Genomic DNA, 24,545 nt, shown 5'->3' on the forward strand with positions numbered 1-24,545 from the left:
GGTTTGCTGTTGGGGGACGATCTCTGTAAACCCACCCTGATGAAAAAAACAATAGAAACCATTACAAAATGTGTAATGGTTTTACTGGTTATAATGGGAATTGTATTGGTTTTAATGGAAACCTGTAATGGTTTCTATGGGTCTCTTATTGGTAGCGTGTTATGTTTTGTGGATACCATTAAGGAAAAATCAAACGATGGAAACCATCACAGAAGTTGTAATGGTTTCCACTACAAATACCATTAAAACCTTTACAAACCATCAACTGTTAACCAATAAAACCAGTACATTTAATGGTTTCCAGTGTGTTTTGGGACATATTCCATTATGATTGAATGGTTTTAACAAGCCACCAATAGAAGACAACAATTTACCCGCAGGGACTATTACAGTTTCCATTAAAACCAATACAATTCCCATTACACCCATTATTCTATTTTAGATTCAGATTTTTTTTCTTTATTATTATTATTTTTTTTTACAATTATCACAAAATAGATTTAATATAGATATATATATTTTTAAATATAGATAGATAGATTTTTCATTTAATAATGACTCATAAATACACTTTTTTGTTTACTCTTCAGTTATGTTCTATAATGTGAAGGCATTAAGCTTAGCTTTGGACTAATGTGGACTCTCTATTCAAGATCCAGTTTAACAGGCTTGCACTTTTAAAAATATCCAAAGAACGAACACTAGCTTTTCTAATCTTTTTGTATTCTGTCTGTTTTCTTTTTATTTATTATACAATTAACAAAAGTTTGTATGTACTATATATAACAGGTCGTGAATAGGGGGCGGGGTTATTTGTACACACTTTTTAACGTTACTGAGAGTTGAGTAAAACACACTGATATGTATAAAGTCACCCACCAATTACATTTGCAACAATTCTGCAATTACATTTTTAGAAAGCACATAACCGCTCAAATAATCAAAGCAAAATAATAAGCCTAATTAGGGATAGGAAAATAGGAAAAATCAATTTCCAAAAACGCAAATATAAATAAAGCTTGGTATGAGCACTTGGCCAACAAATGGGGTATATAATGTAGACAACCTCCTCTAGCCCCTGATGTTTTAAAATCATAGAAATGCCCCTGCGCCCAGAGCTCTCTAATACTGTTACACATGTGAAGTCTTATTTTGAACAGTAGATGGCGCTCTATACTCCAGTTATACACACTTTCTATTAATTTAACACCTGCTGTTAGATTTAACAATTATGTGGGGGAAATGCCTATATTGATAGCAATTCATTTAGTGTTATAGCAAATGTTTCACCAGTGACAGATTTATTATTATTATTATTAAAATTACATTATTTATTTATTTATTTATTTTGCTGCTCTTAATATGGAGTTTTAATACAGAGTAATCAGTTATGTGATATTTACGGCTCAGGAGTTACGCTACACACTAACGAAGACAAAACATTTTAAGACTTTAAGGTCCAGCTATAATATTTATTGCAAGATATATACCAATACACATTTCAAGCTCATGCCCTCCAGGCAAATTTATTTTGCAGTAAAGTGGGCCATTCATGATTTATCAAAAAATTACGTTTCACAACAATTCAACACATTTTTAAATATTTCATTCTTTGCATTTTATTCCTTGTTAACTGTACTAACAAACAACATAGGAACTGGTTAATATTTAGTTTTTACACAGGAGCCCTGCCATGCTAAAAAAAAAGTAGTCAAAATTGAATCAAGTTTGTTAGCATTGTTTAGTTTCTCCTCAAAACTGATGAAAACCAAATACATCAAACATAAATCATAAATTGTCATAAATAATCATGCTACATGTTTTTCTTTAAATGTCCCAGACATTGGTCGAAAAAAAGCAACAAAAAAAGAAAACGGGATATGACCTTTATAAGAATAGTTCTGCTTAGAAAGAAGTCTTGAGCTGGAAATAACTACTGAAACTAGCTCTGCTTAACTACAGGATCACTGCCTGAGTATGCAGTGAAAAGGCCCTTCAACCACACATGATTGACACAGAAACACTTTTCACACCTCAGATACTCTCACGAACAGACATCAAACATAAACGTCCAGCGGTAGGCACATTCTCATGCACAACCTGTTTGTTTACCAGCAGATCAAACCACATTTTGTTGCAGATAATCGATACCACAGCAGGGTCTCCATTCCTTTTGATGAATAGTTTGCATCTATGTTTTGCACTTTTGACTTTAAGAGTAAAAACTGAAAATGCTCCAATACGTGTTACATCATTCATTAAAGGTCCTTGTATTACAAGGTAAAGGCTTTTGACGTTTCAGGAGACCGGATGCAACATGTGGTGATTTTCACAATCTCAAAACTCAACCATTGAATCGTTTCAGGAGGTTTCTGGTAAAAATGATGACAATCTGGGTCTCGTACAAAGAAAAACATTGACGTTTGATCACCTCATCGTTATTGGTGCATATTCCACATAACTCTCCTCTTTAACATTCTGTAAAAAAATGCATAACGCAAGATATAATAATAACAATATATGTGATGTCTGTGATTATATAGTTTCATCATCATTTTGACTTAGTATGTCATAATTTTGACTGTTTATTATAATGATTATGAAGTCTTTTCTTATCGATGGAAGTAGGCCTCCATTTTATGCAGACAAAAACACAAGCGCACATTGATCTACATCTTACTCTCTGCTGAAATTATACACATACACTCAACAAATGAACAATGAAATGTCTTACCGATTCCTCTGTGTTTGCTCTGTTGAATGTCGGCTCGGTGTAAATGACCTCTTCTGCAGTAGCCTCAACTGTTTCAACAATAGTATGCATTAAAACAGCTAAACTCAATCCTAGACAATCTGGTTCTTCACAACAAACGTTTTATCAATAGAGCTTTCAAACTTACAGCAAAAAAAAGAAAAAGAAAAAGGTTTTATAAAAGTTTAATTTGCCATTAGGTCTATTTTTTGTATACACACAAGAAGTTCCTAAAATATCACTAAATTTAAATCGACATTTATTACACATGAACAAACCCTGGGATGTTTAACAAAAGAAAATCATTTACATTCTTTGTATTTAATCAGCATTTAAGCTCAACTAGCACAATACAAGTCATCATTCATATAGATTTTAATTTTAGCACCGGCTACATTTTTACACCTGTAAGATTGTTAATGAAATATTTTTAATTTTTTATTTTATTTAATCAACAATCACCGTTAAACACCTGTAAGTAATTGATAGCTGCGTAGGAAAAATGACCAAAAAAAGGTCCAACTTAAAAAAAAATAGTAAAAATTAAATCCGCAGACTATCCGCACTTGCAAATGTATCAAAATATTTATTAACTAACAACATTTCGGTCCATGACCTTTATTAGAGATTTTTCAATTTAAACTTTTTATGTTTATGCATTTTTAGTGTTGATACAGACTGAGAAATGCAGATTTCTGCGACTAAACAGTGATGTTCGGAATATACATATGAACAGACACACATTTTGTTATTAGTGAGATCTACAGAAGTAGTCAAACCCGATATTAGTTTGTTTTCATATACAAGATGTTAACTAAAAAATTGTGAGATTAATTTGAATTAAATTATAAATAAGGATATCAGTTGACAAAAATTTGGAGCTTATTTTCAATTTCATATTTGTTGTTATATTACTTGTTTAAAAGCAGTAGAAAACACTTGCCTTCTTGATCAGTTTTTCTGTGTTTCCTGCAGAGCCAGAATATCACAACTACAGCAACTATCAACAGAGATCCAGCAGAGATCAGAGATATCAGAGAGACTGAGACTGAGACTGGAGGAACTGAAGGAGAGTAAAAGAGAGACATTAATGTAAGTGAATGTCTGATCTACAAGAGAAGACAGAGATCAGGTAGCTGTAGACATCAGAGCTTCTGTACCTGGACATGGTTGACAGAGCTGACTGATGTCCAGATGTTGAGTCTGGTTAATGAATGAATTGTTGAGCACACAGCTGTAGGTGTTGTTATCCTGATATTCCACCTCCAGAGGTAGAGAGAGACTGATGCTGAGATCAGACACACTGATGCTGGACAATAAACTGTTTCCTTTGTACCAGGAGAGAGTCACATGACCCACATTCACCACTGAACACAACAATGAACAATTCTGCTGTGATGAAGATGATGATGATGATGAAGAACAGTTTGAAAAGTTACTGCTGATGACAGGAACAGACAGACAAGCTGAAAACATGAGAGAATAAATAGAAATATGAATAACATTCAGTCTATTTTCAGTGCTTTGAATTGTTGTGAATCGGTGTAATACATTTTGTGTTGAGTGTGTTGATGGTCACTGAATGTGTTTGTCATCTCAAAATATGAACAATGATGAAACAATTGAATAAATAAATAGAATATGTCAATGTCAGGACAAATGATCTCTACTCACCATAAACAGAAACACTGAATATTTTTGATATCAGTTTAGCTGCAGTTATCTGTACTTCATAAACTCCAGCATGTTCAGTTGTGATGTTTGTGATGGTCAGAGATCCAGTTTGATTGTCCAGCTTCAGTCTGTCTCTGAATCTCTCATCAAGAACATCATCAGATGTGGAGAACTTTTTTCTAGTTTTTGCTATGAGAGACTTTTCAGCTCCAAAATTCCAAACTACGTTGTTGTCTTCACGTATTTCAGTAACATCAGTGTTTAAAGTGACAGAATCTCCCTCCATCACTGACACTGATTCACCAAACACACCTGATGAACAAACAGATTTTACACTGATTAATATTTCTGATGGTTTACAAAGCCTGAAATTAGCTGTATTGTTGACACGTAAGATTGATAACATCCAGAAGAGCAGCAGAAACACAAAACAAAATTAAAGGTGAGGTATACGAACAGACAAACTTGTGAGAGCCACACAGTTAGGGTGAGTTGCATTAGTAAGGATTCAATTAAATTAATCTTTTAGCTGTATAGCACTGCTATATGGGCATTCATTTGACACAGATAAAGAAAAATAAAATATCAACTGTCTTTATAAACTGATCATGTAAACTGTTAACTTCTTCCATTACAGAGAGACTGTTAGAATCATCCAGATAACATACAACACTGCAGCAGTGCTTACGAATTGCCTGGAAATATATTTATGGTGTGAAATAATGGAGCAAAAATTGAATAATTTATGAAAAAAGGACAGATAACCAGTGCCAAATTAAGAAAACATTGGATCCATGAGCTATAACAACCCCGAGGGGTTCTTCATAGTAATGCCACTGTGTCTTCTACCAAGAATTATATATATATATATATATATATATATATATATATATATATATATATATATATATATATATATTAAAACATAAATGCATTAATTCCGGATATGAACTCAAAGCAAACAGGTTTCCAAGAATAGCAACAACTTTTGCAGTCATGCTACTTCCTTGAGGAGTTTAAAGTAATAGAGTCAAAGTTAATTTATCTTAAATGTAAAGAAACATTGGGATCAGAATAATGATTTAAATGTAAGTCTGCATATTTCAAAGTTTAAAGTCCGACGCAACAGATTTATCAGCAAGCTTAATCCTTATGGTGCAACACATTCTTAATCTCTCAAAAAAAAAAAAAAACGATGCATAAAGTTACATGATTTATTGCAAAATAAAAGTACAAGTTTAATTGTGACAGATATTTTCAATACAGTTTGTAAATAAATAAATAATAAATAAATGTAAAATTATGAACAGAGACTAAGTTTTATTAAAGATTTCACAATATTCATGATGCTGAAAGCAGTAGATGAAAATAATCTTTGAACAGTAGCAGCACCTTTTATAACTCCGAAGTAGGAAAAAAATTAAGCCATAAAAATGTTTTTATAACTTACCAACCTGATGGTACCAGCACAAAAAGAACAAAACAAACATGTGGCACCTTTTTTTTTTCAGTTGTTCAGTGTTTGATCAAATAAAACCTCTGCTGAACCAACAACAGAACTGTAAATGCAATGTGTGAATCCTCCCACGACAGAGTTTGTCCCTCCTCGTTCACACGCTGCATTTGCATATAATTGTATAGTTCATCTGGCTGTTGTTAAAACTTTAACTGTTCTTAATGATCAAATATTCTTTATTTTTGTCATTTAACTTGCTTTCTGTAAGGTACGCTCTAAGAAAAAAAAAATACAAAAGCTGTCATCTGTGGCGGCACTTTCAAAAGGCATCTTATTTACCCCTAAAGGTGTATATTAGTATTGTAAATATACATATGAGTTTCTAAAATGTCCATATTACTACCGAAAAGGTACCACCCCAATGACAGTTTATCTACCTTTTTGTACCTTTTCTGAGAGTATTGTTGTCCGATTGTGTTAAATGGATAAAAGCAAAATAATATTGTGTGAATTGTGGATGAACATTTCATGGTCCCAATTTTTTGTGTGTTGCAGCCATCAAAATTTGTTTATTTTTACAAAATACAATTTGGTCAGTGAAAGCACTGAAAACCTTTTCTTTTTGCTTTTGGCAGTGAAATGAAGATGAATAAGAATTAACAAATGGTTTTAAAACCTACTGATTTTAAAATTATATATCTGTATTATTTTATTATTGTTGAATAGAAAAACCAAAGTACATAGAATAAAGCCGTCTGCCACCTCACAGTACCAGGTGTTTTTTAAGTTCATCTTCTGAGTCAGACTGAAACCTGCTGCGGTCGGCCTTCTACAGACACGTACTTTGATCTGTTGGTGGACGAACATCTTGTAGATGAGAATGGGTATTTATTTCACATGTGTTTAGTTTGTATGTGAAGAGTTTACTTCTGTCCTGCTACTGTGAGCAGCTTTTTAAGACTCACTAAACTACTGGAAAACAGCCAAGATGAGGAACTGCTTGACACTGAGGGAGAAACAATAACAAAATGATCATATTTAACTTTCTTTCTTTCTGGAGTTAGAGACCAAGGTGGAATCAGAGAAATGAAGGACCAGAGTGGATACAGAGGAATGGAGAAGCATTGGAGCCAGTGGGGTGGTGGGCCCAAATGCAGCCGCAGGCCTGAAATCCACCTTGTAGCTGAAGCCCCAGGGATCACAGAGCCATAGTGGAGTCTTGGGTTCTGTTAGATGGGATCTCAATGTCAAGAATATTGGATTCAGTGTCTTTACCAGATTCTGTCAAAAGACATCTGTTGGTATTCATGCATATATCCAAAATTTGTCAGTAGAGGTTTGTTTGATATCCAAAACCAGTTAACAAAACTGCATTTTGTCTGGTAGCCAAACTATTCTTCTGTCAACCTGAGGAAGCCAAGGAAGAGCAGAATGCTGGAGATGAAGAGACGATTATATATATACACTGAACAAAATTATAAACACAACACTTTTGTTTTGCCCCATTTTTCATGAGCTGAACTCAAAGATCTAAGACTCTTTCTATGTACACAAAAGGATTATTTATCTCAAATATTGTTCACAAATCTGTCTAAATCTGTGTTAGTGAGCACTTCTCCTTTGCTGAGATACTCCATCCACCTCACAGGTGTGGCATATCAAGATGCTGATTAGACAGCATGATTATTGCACAGGTGTGCCTTAGGCTGGCCACAATAAAAGGCCACTCTAAAGTGTGCAGTTTTACTGTATTGGGGTGTCTGAAAACCAGTCAGTATCTGGTGTGACCACCATTTGCCTCACGCAGTGCAACACATCTCCTTCGCATAGTTGATCAGGTTGTTGATTGTGGCCTGTGGAATGTTGGTCCACTCCTCTTCAATGGCTGTGCAAAGTTGCTGGATATTGGCAGGAACTGGAACACGCTGTCGTATACGCCGATCCAGAGCATCCCAAACATGCTCAATGGGTGACATGTACGGTGAGTATGCTGGCCATGCAAGAACTGGGATGTTTTCAGCTTCCAGGATTGTGTACAGATCCTTGCAACATGGGGCCGTGCATTATCATGCTGCAACATGAGGTGATGGTCGTGGATGAATGGTACAACAATGGGCCTCAGGATCTTTTCATGGTATCTCTGTGCATTCAAAATGCCATCAATAAAATGCACCTGTGTTCGTTGTCCAAAACATACGCCTGCCCATACCATAACCCCACCGCCACCATGGGCCACTCGATCCACAACGTTGACATCAGCAAACCGCTCACCCACACGACGCCATACACGCTGTCTGCCATCTGCCCTGTACAGTGAAAACCGATTGTTGCAGCAGCTGTCCGGGTGGCTGGTCTCAGACGATCTTGAAGGTGAAGATGCTGGATGTGGAGGTCCTGGGCTGGTGTGGTTACACGTGGTCTGTGAGGCTGGTTGGATGTACTGCCAAATTCTCTGAAATGCCTTTGGAGACGGCTTATGGTAGAGAAATGAACATTCAATTCATGGGCAACAGCTCTGGTGGACATTCCTGCAGTCAGCATGCCAATTGCACGCTCCCTCAAAATGTGCGACATCTGTGGCATTGTGCTGTGTGATAAAACTGCACATTTTAGAGTGGCCTTTTATTGTGGCCAGATATGCCACACCTGTGAGGTGGATGGAGTATCTCAGCAAAGGAGAAGCGCTCACTAACACAGATTTAGACAGATTTGTGAACAATATTTGAGAGAAATAATCCTTTTGTGTACATAGAAAGAGTCTTAGATCTTTGAGTTCAGCTCATGAAAAATGGGGGCAAAAACAAAAGTGTTGCGTTTATAATTTTGTTCAGTGTATATGAGAAAGTAGTGTCTATTGAAAATATGACGTTCATTAAATTGCACAAGATTATCCATTAGACTCAAATAACTTAGTAATTCACTGCATTATCCTTTGAGAAATGGTGGATCTGTTTAATAGCCTACTTTAAATCAAACCAGTAGCCTAAATGAAAAAGTGAGCTTTGAATCAATATTAAAGCATAACTGAGATCATCTCTGTTGTCTTCACATGCACATCAAAGTGACACAATTTGCACATTACATGTTATGTCACGTGACTTTTAAAATCAGCTGTTGCATTGTGCTGTGATGCTGTTTTATCTGCTGATGTTCAAAACCCACCAGATGGCGCCACTATGAAAGAGATGGCAGCAGATAGGTGTAAATATGAGTCAAAGATATTGGTAAAATCATTATCTGTCAATCTATAATAATAACAATAATAATAATAATTTAATGTATTTATCAATACAGCTTCAGGTCTGTCTTTAGGTCTTATGACAGTAACATGTGCTGTTTTTCTGCTGGTGTGATTTACTATCAACACAATAACTAGGTTATATACATGCATTCAGTACAAAACAGCTGATTTAAATATTTAGTGTGCGAAAAGAATCTTTGAAAGGTGTGGAAATGTATTTTTCGAAAGTTTGAATCAGATGTTTCACAACACGCTGCTGACCCCTGCTGGTCAGTACAGTGTAAATGCACTGGAAACCCAAACATGCATAAAAACACCTAGGCTACTACAAACCACTTGCAAATTATTTATTAAAGTTAATAACAAATCATCTAATAGCATTACATAAGAAGTGTATTCCATGTGTTATTTTATTAAATTGTAAAAAGGAACAGCTCTAAACTACAGCTCTTCCTTTTTATTATAAAAATGTTACATTAAACGCCTAGAAATTTGTAAAACTGATCTGTGAACCCATGAATCATGTGAGTTCATTGAGATCGCCCCCCAGCGGCGAAACATTGAACCAGCGTCTATATAGTTTTTACCTGATCTCAGATCAGTTTCATCAATTTGTAGACATTTTTAACAAGACATTTGTGTAATTAAAAGAATGAGAATTAGGTAATAGTCTCTTACTGGCCTCTATATAGCCTAGCTATTAAGAAAACAAACAAAGCAAGCCAGCAAATTAACATAAAACATTTGCAATGCGCTTTAAAAGCTGTTTTTAGGCATATTTTAGCCTGAGTTTTTGTTGCATTTACACACTTTTGACCAGCAGGCGTCACCAGCGGTGTGGTTCGAAACAATGAATCATTTTGCGAAGCAATTGATTCAATTGATTCGAAGCTTTTAAAAGCTTCGTTTCTCCCATCTCTACTAAGAACCGACTGTTCACAGAGACTCAAGGGACAAATGTTATTTTCTCCCAATGGTCTTCTTCACTGCTATTTTTACCAGGCACGCAAACTTAGGCTTTACCTGAATTGCAAGGTACCAAACCAAACCGCAATGCCATATCTAATTATGCTCTTTGTAACTGTAAAACAAAAACATGATTTTCTGCTCCACTCCAAAAAGCCTAAGTCTACGCAGAAAATATAATGTTTGCTGCATACGAGAACAAATTGTGTCCACATGAATCTCTCATCTAAGTTTATAATCCATATGGATACCAAGATACTTGTAGGAACGTACTTGCTTAATTGCTGTTACATGTATAAACACTGGTGTGTGGTCACCTTGATCTAGAGTCAAAAATCATCTCTCTGTCTTTTTTTTTTTTTTTTTGTATTTAGAATGAGACGATTTTAGATAACACCACTCCCTTGATACCTCTGAGAAGTAAACTGTCAAATCAGTATTCTCATACAGAAGACTAAGTATCGCTGTGTCATCCGAGAATTTCACTATAAAATTTGTAGAACTTGAACACTCGTTGGTATACAATGTAAAAAAAGGGATCGGAGAACTAACACATCCCTGTGGAACACCTATGCTAATACTTTCAACTCCGATAAAGTGTGATAGACTCTGACCTGCTGGGTCCGATTAGTCAAAAATGAAAGATACCACCTAAGTAAAAAAGGATTCACATTCAATGCCTTCAATTTCTGAATTAAAAGGTGGGGCTTAATTGTTTTAAAAGCAGAACTAAAATCAACAAATAGCAGCTGTGCATTCGCTTTTGAATTTTCCAGATGTTTAGTAATAAAGTAAGTGACAGTGTTGACACTGCCTGTATGCGAATTGCAGTGAGTCAAGAACAGTGTTGACTTCTGTCTTTAAAATAAACACCATATACTTCTCAAAACTTTTCATTACACAGGATGTAAAAGCTACTGGCCTAAGATCATTGTTTTCATTGAACCTGGTTTCTTTGGTATTGGAACAATTATGATTATTTTTTTTTTTCCAAAGATCATGTAGGCTATAATATATGAGTCCACAGATTGCTGAAAAATAGGACACCATGCCACAGTATGTTCCTCTGCACAATATTGTTAAAGTAATGCAGAGATAAGACTTGTGGACTTTTTGATACACAGTCGACTGAAGATTAAACAGACTTTCTGTGGATCAACAATGATCCTATCAGGTGTATCCTGTATTACAAGTGTCTCCAAAGCTTCTCTACATTCCAGTGCAGACTCCTGTGTATCAAACCTGAGGTAAAGTCATTTAATTCATTTGCTTTCCTCAGATCATAATTAGTAATAAGACGGTTCCTATTTGTGTTCATAATAGTCATGACTTTAAGGGTGTCCCATAATTTCTTAGAATTCGTAGAAATAAAACTCTTCTAAAATATCGTTCTGTCTTTACCTGGCATTTCTTAGCAAACAGTTTAATTCCTTCTGGATCGCTTTCATATACCCAGAGCGAACTGGACGTTGAGTTTCTGAATGCTGTTCTATTTGTGAACCACTAAATTAAACAGCAGCAACATTTCAAGACATAACAATGAGAGTGGATGTGCAAAAGAAAAAAATAACATCCTGGCAGAGAATGAATGTAACCTAAAGGGGTGTGAGTCAGGACCTGCAGAGCTGTAACATTTATTTTATTCCAGTAGATTCGTTATTTGATCATCGTTTTGGGGTGATATTTCCATACATATGCTCATCCATTGACTTCTGCAAGGAAAACATACATATGGTTTAAAAACATTTAAAAATAAATGATAATAGAATTTTGTTTCAGATTCAGAGTGAATATGCAGCTTTACAAGACCTTATTAAAGCTTCTGTAAAATAATTTCATAAAAATGTCTACTCAATAAAAAAAAAAAAATTGAAATATATAATTTAAAAGAAATCATGCAATGCAGGAACATCAGTTTATAAGAACTTTACTGTACAAAAGAGTAACAGACTAACTGACTGCAACAACTACTTGCAACTTACCTTTTTTCGTGATGATGATTTACTCCCCCCCCCTTTACTCAGTGCTGAATGAGTCCTGTCTTTCCTTTTTGTCTGACCTGCATTAACAATGAAATAACACATACATGTTAAAACAACCAAGTTGTCAATATTATAATGAAATTTGTGCCTTATAGAAGATGAATATTTCATAAATATTTTTTTACATTTCCTGCAGATGCAGAAGATCACGACTGTAGCTACAATCAACAGAGATCCAGCAGCAGCAGCAGCAGAAATCAGTACTATCAGAGATACAGAGCCTGGAGGAACTGATGGAGAGTAAAAGAGAGACAGTCATGAATGTAAGTAACTGAATCAGTCTGATCTACAACAAAAGACAGAGATCAGCTAAATAAATAAAAATTAATATCAGCGCTGCTGTACCTGAACATGTGTGACAGAGTCGACTGATGTCCAGATGTGTGGTCTGGTTGCTGATGGGATTGTTGAGCACACAGCTGTAGGTGTTTTTATCCTGATATTCCACCTCCAGAGGTAGAGAGAGACTGATGCTGAGATCAGACACACTGATGCTGGACAATAAACTGTTTCCTTTGTACCAGGAGAGAGTCACATGACCCACATTCACCACTGAACACAACAATGAACAATTCTGCTGTGATGATGATGAAGAACAGTTTGAAGAGTTACTGCTGATGACAGGAACAGACAGACGAGCTGAAAACATGAGAGAATAAAGAAAAATATTGATACATCTAAACAACAATCCTATTTCCAGCTCTTATTTTTAGTGGGTTTCTATAATCTCAAACAACAAAATTACTAAGGGTCAAAGACATTTAGGTGTACACATTAAAATAAATTTACAAAAGTGATTTTGTATACATAGAAAGCACATTAAATTCAAGCAAATTGTCTACGTTGATGTTTCAAATACATATTAGGAAAACAAAATGTGGGTGAAATAATGTGAGGGGGAGGGGGAGATCCTCTAGGTTGAAATCGCTGTCCGGGGGCACCTAGATCGGACCGAAGGGGCATTTTAGCATCGGAAATTAATAGGGCAGGGGCTCATTTGGATGTTATTGGGCTTTTAAAGTCTGCATGAAATCAAAATTTACAATATTTATTTTGTTAGCGCACATTGCTAGTCTTAAGGTGAACAAGTAATCCATGAAAGTTAATCCACTGAAAAACAAATTGTTTGTCTAGGTAATCTATAATTAAAATTTGTTCATTTGCTTCCGCTCTGGAATGGCATTCCTTCTCTGATGACGTCAGTTTGATGGATTGGGCAGAATAGGGCTTGTTAGTTTGCTGCGAGTGAAAGATGAGAGGAGGAGCGTAAAAATAAAACCCCGCCCTCTATTCAATATTCCATTACAGTTGGAAATAAAGTGGGGGAACTATGACGTCAGAACCCTGAGGAGTAATTCGCCACTAGTTCCTTCAAGATTTTTCTATGTGGTTTTATAATGGGGTTTTTAAATTTACGAGTAAAATGATGCCTGTGGTAAACATAACTTGACAATATTTTTACGTTTTGTTGTACAACATAAATTACACACATCCATACCCAAAATACAAATTTTGAAGCAGTTATGTTCATTTTTGCAAAGGTATCTTTGGGCTGTGAGTGTTTGCAGTTTTCATTGTAGAACAAAACGCAAAAGTATCGTCAAGTTATGTTTACCACAGGCTTTATTTTATTCCTAAATTGAAAAACCCCATTATAAAACCCCATTGGAAAATCTCAAAGGAACCTTCGGCGCATTACACTTCCTGGTTCTGACGTCACAGTTCTCCCACTCTATACATCGTCATACTGAAATAAAGTCGTCAGCAACTTCTGGTTCACACGGACTTTAAGGAGTTGTGAAAGCGCAACGCTTTAAATGAACGGAACGGAATACAGAACAATGACCATTTTATTAAAATTGAAACTGAAACTAAGATTTGATTCATCGCACTACTACTGCTAGCACAAGTTGCAAGTTAAACTGTTTTCAAACACATCACCATGCATTGAAGGCATCATATTGGAGACGCGTGATGTAATTTGGCCAGTTACAGCCATCTAGTAGACAGCCATTGCTGTATTTTTAACATTTTTACGAAGACGTGATCACAATCTCTGCGTTTCACTTGAAAAGTAAATTGTTGACGTCTTCAGGATCGTTCACGATATAAAATCATCAGACTGTAATCAACATTATGCCACAAATGCTGTTAATGGAGCTCGACTTGTACTGAATATTCCTTTAATAAAACAAGGTATGTCAATGTTGGACTACTCACCATAGACAGAAACACTGAATGTTTTTGATGATTTTTTCGCTCCAGCTATCTCTAGTTGATAAACTCCAGCGTGTTGAGTTGTGATGTTTGTGATGGTCAGAGATCCAGTTTGATTGTCCAGCTTCAGTCTGTCTCTGAATCTCCCATCAGGACCATTATATGTGGAGAAGATTTGTTTCTTTTTCTTCATTTTAGCTATTTGAGACTTTTCAGCTCCAAATTTCCACAGTATATCGTCGTCCTCACGTATTTCAGTAACACCAGTGTGTAAAGTAACAGAATCTCCTTGCGTCACTGACACACCAAACACGCCTGAAGAACAAACAGATTTTAGGCTTGTGATGGTTTACAAAGCCTGAAATCAGCTCTCATTTGTGACTAAGTGTAAATTGAAAGAAAAACAAACAAAAAACCTTCAGAACAGCCACAAAAACACAAAGCAAATGAAAGGTGAAATATGAACATGATATTAATAGAGTTGTTGCATTTCATTAGCCCGCCTTTCAGCGTGCAGTCTCGCAGCTCTCTTTATCACACTTAGCACTTTTTATTATTCTTTACAGTATTGCTTCCTCTACATCCGTATCTCTCACTGAAACAGTTTTCTGAGGCTTCCAATCACCTAGCTCATATCTGATCACTTCCCGTAATGTCTCAGGTTTTTAATTGTATTGCTTCCACCCTGTAAATATGTGGAAATATTATGAAGTCTATAAACATGACATTAATATTAGAAGAAAATCTGAAATCTCAAAATATTAGAAGAAAATCCTAAATATTGAATTGAGGGTGGGGGGTTATATGAATGCATCTCTGAAGAGAACTGATTGTTTGCTTGTTAAAAGTTTCAATGGCATTTCCTTTTCATCTTATATGCGTATAATACCTATTAAAGCAGCGTTGCTTTGTTTACAGTGGTAAGCAAGGAATCATTGTATGATTCCACAACCATGGAGAAGATGCAGCCTTCACTTCAAGGGGTCCTTGAACTACCTCTCACTAGTCTAACAAAGGAATACAAGTGTTCTAAAGTAAGATGACACTGAAGGATTCCAGAGACAAGACCATCATTACTGCTGCATCTCCCCGGGTAACTGGGTAGAAGTGGACACCATGCAGTGCAACAAGCTATATCAGCCCTGAAGCACAAAGACACTGTGAGGCAGGTCCAGCAGGGAAGAGGAGGTTTTGGCTTGAAAGCAACATCCTGCAGCAGGCCACCCTTGTGTGCAACACCCAATGATGCAAGGGTACACTACTGACGATGTGGCCTGTGCACTATTGACCTGAAATGTCGCCCCGACCAAGATTTATCTCACATACAATTCTGAAAATCCCTACCAGCTGATTGTCTACCACTCCTAGCAACAAGGTAAATCTTGAAAAAGTGCCACCTATTGGCAGGAGAGACAGCTTTTAACATCTAGTCCTGTGTTTTTATTCTATGTTTAAAATATGGATCTTGTAGTGGTAACCATGGTATAATAAACAAATACTATAGTAAAACTGTGGTTACTGTAGTAAAACCATGGTTAATTTTTGTAAAGGGCCGCCAGAGATGGGCTGCTGCACATCTGAAGGTAAAACGTTTGCACATTTTTATTTATTTTTTCTGACAGATTTATTAACAACTACAAAACATTGCATGATCCATTTGAACTTTTAACAGTCAATTTAAATAAATTTATTTGCACAAACCAACCTAATTATAATGAACATTACACACAAAAGTTTGAGGTTGGTAAGATTTCTTTATGTTTCTTTTTTCTTTTTTTCCTGAATAGCTTTTTTTTTTTTAAATAGATTTATTTTGTAACAATGTAAAAGCCTTTCATGTCACTTTTGATACATTCTGAAGTTTGTGCTAAATAAATAATATTGGTGGTTAAAAACCACCCTAGGATTGATATTTTGAACAATCGATCCGCCCACCCCTACAACACACTGCATTTAGAGTCAGGGGGTGTAAACTTTTCCACAGGATGGTCGTGGTAAATCGCTTATACTTTGTCTAGACACATAAATATTTCATGTACTCTTGCTTCCAAAAGGAAGTACTAAAAAATAAGAAATTTAAAATAACAAAATAACCAATCAGTTTCCACAGATTCAATTAGGTGAAAGTCTGAAAAAAAGATAATTCCTGCCATCTCACATTGTGACAATCATTCTGTTCAAAAGTTTACACCCCAGGGCTCTTAATGTTACGTGTTGCCTTGAGCATCAGTGAATGTTTGCAGATTTTGATCATCTGTAACAGCATGCATATCAAATACAAGAATCAAACGTATGGAAACATTTGACCCAGTTCTTTGGTTTAAATTTAGTTATCAGATGTTCAAACGAGGTCTGGATGTCAATAAGTACTGAATCAAAAAAACAAAAGCTTATGATCGCTCTTTATTATTATTTTTTAAATCGATCTTTTCATTGCAAGATAATGTGCTAAGTTCTCGAAATGCCCCTGTCATGCAATTCTAGAATTGGGCCTAGCTTAAAATTTTGAAGGTGGCATAATGGAGAATTTGCAATTTACATTAATTTCCGTGATTTTTAACGTTTGTGACCCTGGACCACAAAACCAGTCTTAAGTCGCTGGGGTATATTTGTAGCAACAGCCAAAAATACACTGTATCGATTTTTCTTTTATGCCAAAAATCATTAGGATATTAAGTAAAGATCATGTTCCATGAAGATATTTTGTAAATTTCTTACTGTAAATGTATCAAAACTTCCTTTTTGATTAGTAATATGCATTGCTAAGAACTTTTGGACAACGATTTTCTTAATACTTTAATTTTTTTGCACCCTCATATTCCAGATTTTCAAATATTGTCCGATCCTAACAAACCATACATAAGAAGCTTATTTATTCAGCTTTCAGATGATGTATAAATCTCAATTTCAAAAAATTTACACTTAAGACTGGTTTTGTCGTCCAGGCTCACATTTGTCAAAGAATGCTACTGACATAAAGCCAAAAAAAATATATATTTATAACTTACCAATCAGACGCCACCAGCACAAACAGAACAAAACAAACACGTGGAACATTTTCTTCAATTGTTCAGTGAAAAGTGTGCAATAAGTTAATAATGTCTGCCATCTCACAATTGTGAGATCTTCTCAGCTCATTTTCAGAGTGAAACTGAAACCTGTGGTCGTTTTCTTGCCTGTGTGTTCTTGTACATGCGTGTTTAGTCTGTAGGTGAAGGGTCTTCTTCCTGTCCTGTTTTTATTGAACCGCACAGTTGATTCTTTCACAAAACAGATTTACAGTAGAATAAGAAATAAGAAATAAAAGTCAAAAACAGTCAAATCGGTGTTAGCGGTTAAACTGGACTCTTACCTGTCATGTGCTAAAATGCTAAATTATATACCAGACCTTTTCTTGACTGCTACTGAAGCTTTAAGCAGGTTTGATAAAACATTGCGTTCAAAAGCCATTAAGGCATTTTTAGGGCCGTGATGTTGGGCCTCTTTTGAGCAAAACATGAACACGACACGAGCTAACGTGTAGAACACACCACAAAAACCAGCACGACAGATGCTCAACGATGGCCCTACATTACAGCCCTAAAAATAATGCTAAGCAAGCGCCGCTTTGGTTACAGTTTGTATATCTGCAGTCCTAGTTTCAGTTTCCCTTTTTGCATGATGAATATAGACTATTGATACCTGCTGATATAGATCATTATTTTCTTACACGCAGACGCTTGCTGGTTGACAGTCACCTGTAGGCCTTATGGTGTGTTCAAGCAGAGCTTTTTGGGCGATACACAGCTGACACAAAGCATGGTCACTGCTAGTTCTTTGATGTCGACTTGGTTTATCACGACCTTTAAACATCAGTATTCATAAGAAGTACCTCTCTGTTTTAGGGTAGGGACACCAAAAAACTAGCGCTGCAGGAAGTCGACTGTGGCGTTGCCTAAGGTTGTCTCGCTTGCTTGCTTGATTGATTATGTCTGTGTGTGTGTGTGTGTGTGTGTGTGTGTGGAGGGATATTTCTATAGCCATGCCATTAATGCAGTCAAAACATATAAATACAACATCTACCAGCAGGTGCTTATGGGACAAAGGATTATGCTCTGTCTTTTTTTTCTATGGTTTTGCAAGAACATAAACACTGCACGAATGTTCACTACGTCATCGCTCTACCTTCCATAGAGAGGCTCCAATGTCACTTACACTTGAAATAGCGATAAAATCACATTGCCAGTAAAGCAGAAGTACAGAGCACTTTTATGAATCTGAGTCTGGGTGTATTTTCTGAAGGGAAAAGTGGTGAAAATGAAGCTTCTCTTTAATTTGCTCGCCGTGATCTTGCTTTTACTCAACAATGGTAAGAACTTTATCTGTTACAATCTCTTTTCCGCTGTTGCACTGATATCTGTGAGATATGTGAGGCCTGTGGAGGGGAAACATATGCATCAATGATGTTCTTCTGCTGTTTCATACGTGTTTTGAATCTTTGTGATATGTAGAGAAAAAAAAAAAAGTTTTCACACTATTTGCTTGGCTTATGCTAACTGTTTGTTCTTCAGGTGCATCTCATGTTGGTACAGATAAAGTGTCACTGAAGGAGGGAGATTCAGTCATTTTCCACACTGGTGTTAAAACAAACAAACAAAATTATTTTACATGGCATTTTAATTACACTCGCATCACTAAAATCAGTGGAAATTTGAGTCATATCTGTACAGATGTTCAGTGTAATAAAGGTACTGAGAGATTCAGAGACAGACTGAAGCTGGATCATCAGACTGGATCTCTGACCATCACAAACACCAGAACCACAGACTCTGGACTTTATAAACTACAGATCAGCAGCAGTAAAAAAATCTTCAATGTTGCTGTCAATGGTGAGTCATAAAAATGTTTAAATGCAGTTTGTTTAAAGTATTGTTACAGTGACAATTTAGAGTTATTTTCTTTAGCTGTATATTAATTTATATACAGTATAGGCAGTCTTTACAAACTGTGACATCTACATATAAATGCAGGATTTACTCTCGAAATTGCAATTGACGTAGTGAAAACTAGCATGACACAAAAATATAGCCTGGATTAATAGAAAATATTAATATATTTTTGAAATTTCATTCCAATTATTTAAAAAGTAGTTACTTCTATTTATGCTTCTATTAATGCTCCATGACTCTATCGCCTAAGGGGGTCCATGCTCTAAAAAACATTTAAGACCCCTGCAATACATTATTAAACAGCTTATTCTGATTTCAAACTAAAGTCCCATTCAAACTAGGACAATAACTACAATGACAGCAATATTAGTGTCCACAGCAACACACAATATCGTTCTGTTCATTAAAAGAGAGCTGCAGTTTTGACATCTGCTGCTTTAAATGCAGGAGCTCATTAAGCAGGATGGATTCTGATTGGATGTCAATGTTTTTGTTGTTTAACAATATTCTTTTATATTTATTTTTTAATATTTATCCTTTTTGTGAAAGGGCCTTAAGCCATTTCCGTTGGCAAGCTGTTTTAACAGTGAATGTTTTTCATAAACTGTTTAAATACCAAACAAAATGATCCACCAGCAGATGTTGGTTTGTGTTTCAGGTGTTTCTGCTGCTGAACGAAATCAAATGAGACATGTGATAGACGGAGAACCTGTCACTTTAGAATCTGGCGAAACAAATATAAAAAAATATTTAATGGCGTGGTACTTCAATGACATTCTCATTGCTGAAATCACTGGACATCAGAAAACAATCTGTACAGATGTTCAGTGTAAAGAGAGATTTAGAGATAAACTGAAGATGAATCAGAAGACTGGATCTCTGACCATCACAAACATCAACATCACAGACTCTGGACTTTATGAACTAAAGATCATCATCAGTAGCAGCAGTTTTTGTATCACCAGACTGAGGAGATTCAATGTCACTGTCTTTTGTGAGTATAGAATTCAGTCATTCAATGCATTTTCCTTTGATGAATCTTGTGAACGTTGTTTCCTGTCCTCTCTCAGAGCTGTGATGCTGTTTTAACTGCTATTGCTAAAAACAACAGAAGCTGCCATTTATTGGTATCATGACCAAATTAGAAAGTTGTAAATATCAGTCCAAAATACTGGATGGATTATCATTCACTCTGTAGTAATAATGACTGACTGTCTTCAGTTCCTGCAGTAGGAATATGTGTTGCTGTTGTTTTTCTGCTGATGGTTGCGACTGTAACTGCTGGTGTGATTTACTGTCGCCACAAGAAATATAAACCACAAATAAAGAAAATGTAAGTATTACATACAACTGATTTAACAAGATATATGACTTATGATATGATATATATCAGTCCTCCTCATTACTTTTACCATTTGTGAATCTGTGTTTTCTTACAGAAGAATGATGTTAATAAGTCGCCACCGAATACAAACGACATTGTTTAAGGGACTTGGTATGACGTTAAATCAGAATCTGGATGAGGATTCCATTAAAACAATGTAATGTCATTTATAATTTGAATACTTTCATTGAAAGAGACACTAAAGAGAATTAGGAAATGATGGAGAGCAGCTGAAACCATGCATTTGGAGAAATCGACCAATTAATGACTTATTTATAGCTGTTTTGAGTATTAATGTGGCTTTACAAAAATCAGGTACACTGTAAAAAAAAAAAAAAAATTGAACCAACTTAAAATTTTAAGGCAACCAGCTTCAGCAGATTTTTGAGTTTTCTCAACTTGTCGTTTTAAGTTTATGCAACAAAAATATGAGAATCTCCCACAAAAATAAGTTGAGCAAACTCAAAAATGTACTGAAGCTGGTAAAAAAAATTTTGTAAGTTCGCTCAACTTTTTTTTTTTTTTTTTTTTACAGTGTAGTTGGTGGAACACTTTGTTGAGAGTATTCTGTTCATTGCCTGTAACTGGATGTTGTTAAGCTGTTGTTCATAAGACAAATATTGTGTTTCTTGCACTCTTGGCAGAATATTTAGACATTTTCCTTTCAGTGTTCCTTACCTTTACGTCAGCCATGGGGAAAAGTGTTGAAGTAAAACCAACAGAAACACACTATTTTCTTTTCTGAATCAATGAAATGAATGTGAAATATCTTTGCATGTTTATGTGATATTATTAAAAACATTACTAACTCATGACAGGTGGAGTCTGTGTGTTTCTAAAATATTTGTGTGTGCGTGTGTGTGTTTTTGTAACAAATGAGGACATAAATTTGTATAATGACAAGGGTATGACATAGGTATTACAAGGAGAAGGTGACTTTTCAGGATATTACCCCATGTCCCCACTTTTCAAAACACTTATATAATCACACAGAATGGAGTGTAGTGAAAATCTGAAATAGCACAAAGTTTCCTGTAAGGGGTAGGTTTAGGTGTAGGGCAATAGCACATACAGTTTGTACAGTATAAAAACCATTACGCCTATGGGATGTCCCCACTTTTCACAAAAACAAACGTGTGTGTGTGTGTGTGCTATCAGAAATAACTAAGCTAATATCGAATCAGTGAGTTATACATTATTTCAATACTGATGAACTGCTTTCACTATTCTCAACAACTTCACCTCTAGGATCACTGCTGACAATAGAAACATTTATTAAATATTGGAGATTATTTGAAAATACTGCATTCATGAACTAGTCGTAGGTTGTCAACTCATCCTCAATAAAAAGACTGCAGCACAGTTCTCTGGAGTCCCTAGGTCAATAATTATAAAGAAAATGTTGAACTTTGACATTTGAACAGTTATAAGTGTACCCAAAAGTTATCATTCCTAAATGAAAACTCGAAATTATTGTGAGCACATACAACATGTGAAGCATAAAAACTTTAATGGAGATTGGACCATAGGTGGCGCTATAACTGTTAAAATAAAACATATTTCCTTAGTGCCTTTATTCGGTGTACATGGTATATTCCATCTGTAGGGACCTCTACCTGTTTTTTGTTTTGTTTTGTTTTTTAAGGTGCCATAGAATGAAAAACTGTATTTACCTTGGCATAGTTGAATAATAAAAGTTCTGTACATGGAAATGACATACCGTGAGCCTCAAACACCATTGTTTCCTCCTTCTTATGTAAATCTCGTGCAAGCAAAAGACCACTGAAAAATAGGCAAATCAGAACATAACACCGACTGTGACGTAACAGTCGGGATCACTAATAGTTACTCCCCCAACATTTGCATATACCCACCCATGTTCTAGGCCAGCTGAACCTACACAGCAGAATCATCAGAAGTTATGCAGGTATTGTGAAGAAACAAGCTAGCACAACAGCGAAAATGAAAACTGAAATGAGCCGCACTGTGAAACAGCCAATCAGAGCAGAGCTCAACATTGAGCCGCAATGTGAAACAGCCAATCAGAGCAGAGCTCAACATTATTATTCATGACCCTTCAATAAGGTAACAGACCATTTAATTCTAGGGAGAAATCCTAGGGTTTTAAATGCACATGTAAAACCGTTTCTGGAGAATTTTTGCCCTTACCTAAGCCACATACCTTCTATGTAGATATCAGAGAACAATTTAAAATATTGTACAGCGCGCTTCATCTGCCGGGCTTTCAGCTGTTTAGAGCGGATTGTGACGCAGAATCAACAGGGAAATCGCGTGGCCACGGTACATGCTTTTACATCAACGAAAGGTGGTGTACAGATGTAACAGTGTTAAAGAAGATGTGCTGTCCAGATCTAGAAACTCTCTTCATTAACTGTAAGCCGTTCTATTCGCCACCGGAGTTTTGCTCGTTCATTCTCGTGAGTGTTTACATTCCTCTTCAAGCGCACGTGAGCTCAGCTTTACAGAAACTGGCTGATCAAATCACAGAGACAGAACAACAACACCCGGACTCTGTTTTAATCATTCTCGGGGACTTTAATAAAGAAAATATCTCCCGTGAACTGCCAAAATACATTTACATTTACATTTATGCATTTAGCAGACGCTTTTATCCAAAGCGACTTACATTGCATTCAAGTTACAGTTTTTACATTTTATCAGCTCTTGCTTTCCCTGGGAATCGAACCCATGATCTTGGCGTTGCTAGCACCATGCTCTACTATTTGAGCTACAGGAAAGACATCACAAATACAGACAGCACATCACATGTCCCACCAGAGACAGTGTAATATACTGGATCACTGTTACATAGCAATAAAGGGTGCATATCACTCTGTCCCATGGGCAGCTTTGGGGCTCTCTGATCACTGTTTAGTTTATCTCATACCAACCTACAGGCAGAAACTGAAATCAGCTAAACCTGTATTAAGGACTGTTAAAAGATGGACTAATGAAGCAGAGCGGGATTTACAAGCCTGCTTCCACCTCACTGATTGGACTGTTTTTGAAGCTGCTGCCACCGATCTGGACGAGCTCACAGAGACTGTAACATCATATATCAGTTTCTGTGAGGATACCCTTACGAAACAAAAAATGTATGTAATATAATATACAAAAATATATGTGAATATATTGGAAGATATAATGTGATATATGAAATAATATATTTTGATAAATGGGACTCTAGTTCTTATATTTTTCAATATTCTGCAATATATGCATGAACCATATATTGATACATATAAAATATATATTTAGCAATAAGACAGAAACAATACTACATAGCTTTACTGAAACACTCATTCCTTTTTATTAACACATTTTTTATTAGCACATGGGTTTACATACAAAATTAAATGTCTCAATAATACATTCCCAAATATGCCTACAAAGGTCTCCAATTCTATATAGATTTAGGCAAATTAACGTCCACATTTAATAATTTAGCAGAAACTTATCCAAAGCAACTTAAATTAGGACAATAGCAATCAAACCAACAAGAGAGCAATAATATGTAAGTGCTGTGATAAGTCTCGGTTAGCCTAACGCAGTGCACGTAGCAAGTTTATTATATATATATATATATATATATATATATATATATATATATATTAAAAAGAAAACAAGTAGATAATAGAAAAGAAAAAGAATAGGGATCGTTATTGTTAGACTTTTTTAAAATAAAAATAAAACAAGTCAAAAGAATAGAAAATGAATTAATTACCTGGGCCAAGCACTGCAGAAGCAAGCAAGGAGCTAGCATCAGACCAAATAAGTAAATAAAGACATTTGGAGATACATTTTTTTTAAGCAAAAATTTTAAAAATGTATAAATACAATGAGTTGTAATGAGACAACTAAGTG

The 24,545-nt window shown here is 35.6% G+C and overlaps 2 protein-coding genes and 1 long non-coding RNA gene across 5 annotated transcripts; 1 reads left to right on the top strand and 2 right to left on the bottom strand.

The window, feature by feature from the left end:
* Positions 1–1,458: 1,458 nt before the first annotated feature.
* On the bottom strand, positions 1,459–3,280 carry LOC131531363 (uncharacterized). The gene is made up of 2 exons (XR_009268664.1): positions 2,735–3,280; positions 1,459–2,478 (listed from the first exon to the last, which is right to left on the bottom strand). It is a non-coding gene; the product is annotated as an uncharacterized LOC131531363 (long non-coding RNA).
* A 418-nt stretch (positions 3,281–3,698) lies between these two features.
* Positions 3,699–17,674, bottom strand: LOC131531345 (SLAM family member 5-like). 3 transcript variants are annotated; one of them, XR_009268649.1, is made up of 10 exons: positions 17,357–17,674; positions 14,352–14,663; positions 12,477–12,770; positions 12,257–12,361; positions 12,072–12,148; positions 11,707–11,801; positions 5,877–7,289; positions 4,427–4,738; positions 3,913–4,218; positions 3,699–3,815 (listed from the first exon to the last, which is right to left on the bottom strand). XR_009268649.1 is itself a non-coding variant. In XM_058762047.1 (7 exons), exons 1-6 carry the CDS (start codon positions 17,403–17,405, stop codon positions 11,754–11,756), a joined length of 885 nt encoding a protein of 294 aa, XP_058618030.1. In that variant the 5' UTR covers positions 17,406–17,674; the 3' UTR covers positions 5,827–7,289; positions 11,707–11,753. The 3 variants fall into 3 exon arrangements, 2 of the variants coding, with proteins under 2 accessions (XP_058618030.1, XP_058618029.1); XM_058762047.1 differs by lacking the exons at positions 3,699–3,815; positions 3,913–4,218; positions 4,427–4,738 and having other exon boundaries at positions 5,827–7,289; XM_058762046.1 differs by lacking the exons at positions 3,699–3,815; positions 3,913–4,218; positions 4,427–4,738; positions 5,877–7,289 and having other exon boundaries at positions 9,134–11,801.
* A 268-nt stretch (positions 17,675–17,942) lies between these two features.
* LOC131531337 (uncharacterized) lies at positions 17,943–21,338 on the top strand. The gene is made up of 5 exons (XM_058762030.1): positions 17,943–18,696; positions 18,899–19,216; positions 19,935–20,270; positions 20,498–20,609; positions 20,716–21,338. Exons 1-5 carry the CDS (start codon positions 18,645–18,647, stop codon positions 20,819–20,821), a joined length of 924 nt encoding a protein of 307 aa, XP_058618013.1. The 5' UTR covers positions 17,943–18,644; the 3' UTR covers positions 20,822–21,338.
* The last annotated feature ends 3,207 nt before the right edge of the window (positions 21,339–24,545 follow it).

Source organism: Onychostoma macrolepis, chromosome 22 (genome assembly GCF_012432095.1).
Source record: "Onychostoma macrolepis isolate SWU-2019 chromosome 22, ASM1243209v1, whole genome shotgun sequence".
NCBI lineage: Eukaryota > Metazoa > Chordata > Actinopteri > Cypriniformes > Cyprinidae > Onychostoma > Onychostoma macrolepis.

Coding starts and splice junctions, on each gene's coding strand:
- LOC131531345 (XM_058762047.1), bottom strand. CDS start 17,405: ATGTTCCACGTGTTTGTTTTGTTCTGTTTGTGCTGGTGGCGTCTGATT. Junction 14,664..17,356: donor GTGCTGGTGGCGTCTGATTG/GTAAGTTATAAA, acceptor TTTGTTCTTCAG/GCGTGTTTGGTGTGTCAGTG. Junction 12,149..12,256: donor CTTCTGCATCTGCAGGAAAT/GTAAAAAAATAT, acceptor TTGTTAATGCAG/GTCAGACAAAAAGGAAAGAC.
- LOC131531337 (XM_058762030.1), top strand. CDS start 18,645: ATGAAGCTTCTCTTTAATTTGCTCGCCGTGATCTTGCTTTTACTCAAC. Junction 19,217..19,934: donor CTTCAATGTTGCTGTCAATG/GTGAGTCATAAA, acceptor TTTGTGTTTCAG/GTGTTTCTGCTGCTGAACGA. Junction 20,610..20,715: donor AAACCACAAATAAAGAAAAT/GTAAGTATTACA, acceptor GTTTTCTTACAG/AAGAATGATGTTAATAAGTC.